Here is a 7,500-nt window from a genome sequence, read left to right as displayed (position 1 = left end):
TTCTAAACTGTGTGAACCCATTTAGGACTGAGACCAGATTCTAACTGTGTGAACCCATTTAGGACTGAGACCAGATTCTAAACTGTGTGAACCCGTTTAGGACTGAGACCAGATTCTACACTGTGTGAACCCGTTTAGGACTGAGACCAGATTCTAAACTGTGTGAACCCGTTTAGGACTGAGACCAGATTCTACACTGTGTGAACCCATTTAGGACTGAGACCAGATTCTAACTGTGTGAACCCATTTAGGACTGAGACCAGATTCTACACTGTGTGAACCCGTTTAGGACTGAGACCAGATTCTAACTGTGTGAACCCGTTTAGGACTGAGACCAGATTCTAACTGTGTGAACCCATTTAGGACTGAGACCAGATTCTAAACTGTGTGAACCCATTTAGGACTGAGACCAGATTCTAACTGTGTGAACCCATTTAGGACTGAGACCAGATTCTAACTGTGTGAACCCATTTAGGACTGAGACCAGATTCTAACTGTGTGAACCATTTAGGACTGAGACCAGATTCTAAACTGTGTGAACCATTTAGGACTGAGACCAGATTCTAACTGTGTGAACCCATTTAGGACTGAGACCAGATTCTAAACTGTGTGAACCATTTAGGACTGAGACCAGATTCTAACTGTGTGAACCCATTTAGGACTGAGACCAGATTCTAACTGTGTGAACCCATTTAGGACTGAGACCAGATTCTAACTGTGTGAACCCATTTAGGACTGAGACCAGATTAAACTGTGTGAACCCATTTAGGACTGAGACCAGATTCTAAACTGTGTGAACCCATTTAGGACTGAGACCAGATTCTAAACTGTGTGAACCCATTTAGGACTGAGACCAGATTCTAAACTGTGTGAACCCATTTAGGACTGAGACCAGATTCTACAAAAGGTCTTATAAATCCTGACAGTTTCCTGAAAAGCTTTCTATATCAGTGGTCCCCAAACTATTTCACGGCAAGGAGGCGGGATCAAGGCAGGACTGTGTATGCCTTGATCCCGCCTCTAGCTGCCGCTGATTGGCCAGGCCGTTTGGTGGACGGAGCATCGAGTCTGCCTGAGAGTTCCCAGATGGGAGCAGGAGGGGGGGAACCCAGTGTACTCTCTGCTGCCCCATCTGGCGGAGTCAGGTTACTGTATTCGGCCGAAGACCCCCATCTGAAGAATATGTTGTTCCACGGACCCCCCCCCCCCCACCCCACTAACCCTAACCCCTGGCAAAGATTTGAGATAAAAACGTTCGCTCTGAAAGAATATATATTCAAAGACTTGCGACACATTTTCACGGTTTTTCCAAAGAGCTTGTAGATCTGCTATTTTTCAATAGCTAAAGTATAACATAATGAAGATATGAAACCGTGTTAAAGGAGAATTCCATGCTAGAAGGCTTTCTTATTTGTAGTTGTTACGTCCCCACCAAAGAGGTCCAGGTGATATTTGTAGTTGTTACGTCCCCACCAAAGAGGTCCAGGTGATATTTGTAGTTGTTACGTCCCCACCAAAGAGGTCCAGGTGATATTTGTAGTTGTTACGTCCCCACCAAAGAGGTCCAGGTGTTATTTTGTGCAAAAGCGCATTATTGGCTATTTCCCCTATAAGCCCTCAATGAATTGCATTGAATGGGGCATTGGGGTGTTGTGCTAATTCGCTTATTTCCATCGCTCAAAAATCATGTTTTTAATGTAAATAGTAATGTAAATAGTATCCCAAGCGGCACACTTTACTACTTATTTCGATGGAAATTATCAAATTAGCACAATACCCAACCCCCATTGAGGGCTTATGGTAGGGGAAATAGCCAATAATGCACTTTTGCACAAAATAACACCTGGACCTCTTTGGTGGGGACGTAACAACTACAAATAACACCTGGACCTCTTTGGTGGGGACGTAACAACTACAAATAACACCTGGACCTCTTTGGTGGGGACGTAACAACTACAAATAACACCTGGACCTCTTTGGTGGGGACGTAACAACTACAAATAACACCTGGACCTCTTTGGTGGGGACGTAACAACTACAAATAACACCTGGACCTTATTGGTGGGGACGTAGCAACTACAAATAACACCTGGACCTCTTTGGTGGGGACGTAACAACTACAAATAAAGGTAAGAAAGCCTTCTAGCATGGAATTCTCCTTTAAGGCACCCGTTGCTCTTGTGAGCTTGTAGATGACAGAGATCAGCAAATGTCCCCTTATAAGGCTAATGTTAGCGTTAGCTCACGGTCGCTATCTTTCTCGAGAAACATTAATATATTTCATCAGCTCCGAACCTTGGATGTCTGATCGGCACAACGGACACAGCGGCGTAGTTTTCGAGGGAAGAGCCAGAGAAGATCCTAATTATAACAGTACTCTAAGCATGCGTGAGATCTCTTCCATCGTTACTCTCTGACCTTTGACACTCGTCCAGGACGAAGGCTCTCGGGTGGTCGTCTCCCGACATGCTGACCACAGTCTGGCGGTCGGCGGCGCCCCAGCGGCTCTGGTCCACCGTGTGACACGTGATGGTGGACGTGGTGTAGCTGGTCCAGAACAGCATGTCCCAGGACCGGTGGTACGCCAGGCCCTCCACCGAGCCCACGTCTGTTACGAACAAACACACGCACAAAGTACAAAAGTACAAATTAAAGCCACTTCAGATGGCCACATCATTTCGACGTAGAATTATGACAAAATGCAATGTCGGTTATCCATCTGGAAATATTATTGTACATTGCAGTTACTTTTGAAATGAATCATCACTCATTTTCCAAACGCACTCTCTGACAAAAGTACGCACGCAACAAACACATTTTTTTCTTTTTTTGCTTTTTTAAAATATTTGTGGGCCTTTTTCGATAGTATACATAGGACAGGACACGGGGAGAGTCGAGGGGGTAGTGAGTGACAGGCAGCAAAAGGTCGTCGGGATCGGGATTCGAACGCCGCGCTGTGAGGCTGCATTAGAGCCTTGTATGAGGCATGCGCCTGGACCGCTAGGCCAGAGGGCGCCCCCAGCTACAGCTATCTGTACTAACAACGTAGAAGAGAGCAGTCTGTGATTCCAGGCTGTTCTCCAACAGAAAGCTCACCAGTGAAGGGTAAAGAGCAGTCTGTGATTCCAGGCTGATCTCCAACAGACAGCTCACCACTGAAAGGTAAAGAGCAGTCTGTGATTCCAGGCTGATCTCCAACAGACAGCTCACCACTGAAAGGTAAAGAACAGTCTGTGATTCCAGGCCGATCTCCAACAGACTGCTCACCAATGAAGGGTAAAGAGCAGTCTGTGATTCCAGGCTGATCTCCAACAGACTGCTCACCAGTGAAGGGTAAAGAACAGTCTGTGATTCCAGGCTGATCTCCAACAGACAGCTCACCAGTAAAAGGTCACGACACCAGACCAGAGCACAGAACTTTCCATAGACCTCATCAACATCAACGAGGCCAGGAGAACTTTCCATGTCTCGACTCCAGGAGGGAATGTTCAACTTTTCGCTTGTTTTTTGTATGTTTTTCCTCCTTCTGGACCTTGAGATGACTAACAGGTTGAGCTCACAGCGCTCCACCCCGCCTCTCACAGCGCTCCACCCCGCCTCTCTCACAGCGCTCCACCCCGCCTCTCACAGCGCTCCACCCCGCCTCTCACAGCGCTCCACCCCGCCTCTCACAGCGCTCCACCCCGCCTCTCACAGCGCTCCACCCCGCCTCTCTCACAGCGCTCCATCCCGCCTCTCTCAGCGCTCCACCCCGCCTCTCACAGCGCTCCATCCCGCCTCTCTCAGCGCTCCACCCCGCCTCTCTCACAGCGCTCCACCCCGCCTCTCTCACAGCGCTCCACCCCGCCTCTCTCACAGCGCTCCACCCCGCCTCTCTCACAGCGCTCCACCCCGCCTCTCTCACAGCGCTCCACCCCGCCTCTCTCACAGCGCTCCACCCCGCCTCTCTCACAGCGCTCCACCCCGCCTCACAGCGCTCCACCCCGCCTCTCTCACAGCGCTCCACCCCGCCTCTCACAGCGCTCCACCCCGCCTCTCACAGCGCTCCACCCCGCCTCTCACAGCGCTCCACCCCGCCTCTCACAGCGCTCCACCCCGCCTCTCACAACGCTCTACCCCGCCTCTCTCACAGCGCTCCACCCCGCCTCTCTCACAGCGCTCCACCCCGCCTCTCACAGCGCTCCACCCCGCCTCTCTCACAGCGCTCCACCCCGCCTCTCTCACAGCGCTCCACCCCGCCTCTCTCACAGCGCTCCATCCCGCCTCTCTCACAGCGCTCCACCCCGCCTCTCACAGCGCTCCACCCCGCCTCTCACAGCGCTCCACCCAGCCTCTCACAGCGCTCCACCCCGCCTCTCACAGCGCTCCACCCCGCCTCTCACAGCGCTCCACCCCGCCTCTCACAGCGCTCCACCCCGCCTCTCACAGCGCTCCACCCCGCCTCTCTCACAGCGCTCCACCCCGCCTCTCTCACAGCGCTCCACCCCGCCTCTCACAGCGCTCCACCCCGCCTCTCTCACAGCGCTCCACCCCGCCTCACAGCGCTCCACCCCGCCTCTCTCACAGCGCTCCACCCCGCCTCTCTCACAGCGCTCCACCCCGCCTCTCTCACAGCGCTCCACCCCGCCTCTCTCACAGCGCTCCACCCCGCCTCTCACAGCGCTCCACCCCGCCTCACAGCGCTCCACCCCGCCTCACAGCGCTCCACCCCGCCTCTCACAGCGCTCCACCCCGCCTCTCACAGCGCTCCACCCCGCCTCACAGCGCTCCACCCCGCCTCTCACAGCGCTCCACCCCGCCTCTCACAGCGCTCCACCCCGCCTCTCAGCGCTCCACCCCGCCTCTCACAGCGCTCCACCCGCCTCTCACAGCGCTCCACCCCACCTCTCTCACAGCGCTCCACCCCGCCTCTCACAGCGCTCCACCCCGCCTCTCACAGCGCTCCACCCCACCTCTCTCACAGCGCTCCACCCCGCCTCTCACAGCGCTCCACCCCGCCTCTCACAGCGCTCCACCCCGCCTCTCACAGCGCTCCACCCCGCCTCTCTCACAGCGCTCCACCCCGCCTCTCTCAGAGGACTAACAGGTTGAGCTCACAGCGCTCCACCCCGCCTCTCACAGCGCTCCACCCCGCCTCTCTCACAGCGCTCCACCCCGCCTCTCACAGCGCTCCACCCCGCCTCTCACAGCGCTCCACCCCGCCTCACAGCGCTCCACCCCGCCTCTCACAGCGCTCCACCCCGCCTCTCACAGCGCTCCACCCCGCCTCTCTCACAGCGCTCCACCCCGCCTCTCTCACAGCGCTCCACCCCGCCTCTCTCACAGCGCTCCACCCCGCCTCACAGCGCTCCACCCCGCCTCTCACAGCGCTCCACCCCGCCTCTCACAGCGCTCCACCCCGCCTCACAGCGCTCCACCCCGCCTCTCACAGCGCTCCACCCCGCCTCTCTCACAGCGCTCCACCCCGCCTCTCTCACAGCGCTCCACCCCGCCTCTCTCAGCGCTCCACCCCGCCTCTCACAGCGCTCCACCCCGCCTCTCACAGCGCTCCACCCCGCCTCTCACAGCGCTCCACCCCGCCTCACAGCGCTCCACCCCGCCTCTCACAGCGCTCCACCCCGCCTCTCACAGCGCTCCACCCCGCCTCTCACAGCGCTCCACCCCGCCTCTCACAGCGCTCCACCCCGCCTCTCACAGCGCTCCACCCCGCCTCTCTCAGCGCTCCACCCCGCCTCTCTCAGCGCTCCACCCCGCCTCTCTCAGCGCTCCACCCCGCCTCTCTCAGCGCTCCACCCCGCCTCTCTCAGCGCTCCACCCCGCCTCTCACAGCGCTCCACCCCGCCTCTCACAGCGCTCCACCCCGCCTCTCTCAGCGCTCCACCCCGCCTCTCACAGCGCTCCACCCCGCCTCTCACAGCGCTCCACCCCGCCTCTCTCACAGCGCTCCACCCCGCCTCTCACAGCGCTCCACCCCGCCTCTCTCACAGCGCTCCACCCCGCCTCACAGCGCTCCACTCCGCCTCTCTCAGCGCTCCACCCCGCCTCTCTCACAGCGCTCCACCCCGCCTCTCACAGCGCTCCACCCCGCCTCTCACAGCGCTCCACCCCGCCTCTCTCACAGCGCTCCACCCCGCCTCTCTCACAGCGCTCCACCCCGCCTCTCTCACAGCGCTCCATCCCGCCTCTCTCACAGCGCTCCACCCCGCCTCTCTCACAGCGCTCCACCCCGCCTCTCTCACAGCGCTCCATCCCGCCTCTCTCACAGCGCTCCACCCCGCCTCTCTCACAGCGCTCCATCCCGCCTCTCACAGCGCTCCACCCCGCCTCTCTCACAGCGCTCCACCCCGCCTCTCTCACAGCGCTCCATCCCGCCTCTCTCACAGCGCTCCATCCCGCCTCTCTCACAGCGCTCCACCCCGCCTCTCTCACAGCGCTCCACCCCGCCTCTCTCACAGCGCTCCACCCCGCCTCACAGCGCTCCACCCCGCCTCTCTCACAGCCTCTCTCGCCTCTCTCACAGCGCTCCACCCCGCCTCTCTCACAGCGCTCCATCCCGCCTCTCTCACAGCGCTCCATCCCGCCTCTCTCACAGCGCTCCACCCCGCCTCTCTCACAGCGCTCCACCCCGCCTCTCTCACAGCGCTCCACCCCGCCTCTCTCACAGCGCTCCACCCCGCCTCTCTCACAGCGCTCCACCCCGCCTCACAGCGCTCCACCCCGCCTCTCTCACAGCCTCTCCCGCCTCTCTCACAGCGCTCCACCCCGCCTCTCTCACAGCGCTCCATCCCGCCTCTCTCACAGCGCTCCATCCCGCCTCTCTCACAGCGCTCCATCCCGCCTCTCTCACAGCGCTCCATCCCGCCTCTCTCACAGCGCTCCATCCCGCCTCTCTCACAGCGCTCCACCCCGCCTCTCACAGCGCTCCACCCCGCCTCTCACAGCGCTCCACCCCGCCTCTCACAGCGCTCCACCCCGCCTCTCACAGCGCTCCACCCCGCCTCTCACAGCGCTCCACCCCGCCTCTCACAGCGCTCCACCCCGCCTCTCTCACAGCGCTCCACCCCGCCTCTCTCACAGCGCTCCACCCCGCCTCTCTCACAGCGCTCCACCCCGCCTCTCTCACAGCGCTCCACCCCGCCTGTCTCAGAGGACTAACAGGTTGAGCGTGCTCACAGCGCTCCACCCCGCCTCTCTCACAGCGCTCCACCCCGCCTCTCTCACAGCGCTCCACCCCGCCTCTCTCAGAGGACTAACAGGTTGAGCGTGCTCACAGCGCTCCACCCCGCCTCTCTCACAGCGCTCCACCCCGCCTCTCTCACAGCGCTCCACCCCGCCTCTCTCAGAGGACTAACAGGTTGAGCGTGCTCACAGCGCTCCACCCGCCTCTCTCACAGCGCTCCACCCCGCCTGTCTCAGAGGACTAACAGGTTGAGCGTGCTCACAGCGCTCCACCCCGCCTCTCTCACAGCGCTCCACCCCGCCTCTCTCAGAGGACTAACA

The 7,500-nt window shown here is 59.0% G+C and overlaps 1 protein-coding gene across 1 annotated transcript in view; it reads right to left on the bottom strand.

Moving 5' to 3' along the window:
- The window catches only part of LOC306913789 (low-density lipoprotein receptor-related protein 1-like), a gene marked incomplete at its 3' end in the record, with an annotated part of 277,756 nt that overhangs the window by 27,137 nt on the left and 243,119 nt on the right, over window positions 1-7,500 (bottom strand). Inside the window, exon 42 of the mRNA XM_079490601.1 lies at window positions 2,419-2,608. Within this exon, the coding sequence (XP_079346727.1) occupies window positions 2,419-2,608 (190 nt within the window). The remainder of the gene's footprint in view (window positions 1-2,418; window positions 2,609-7,500) is intronic.

Source organism: Electrona antarctica (assembly GCF_951216825.1).
Source record: "Electrona antarctica genome assembly, chromosome: 21".
In the NCBI taxonomy this organism is placed as follows: domain Eukaryota; kingdom Metazoa; phylum Chordata; class Actinopteri; order Myctophiformes; family Myctophidae; genus Electrona; species Electrona antarctica.
The sequence above is the reverse complement of the archived record's forward strand: the minus strand, read 5'-3'. Positions and strand labels throughout refer to the sequence as shown.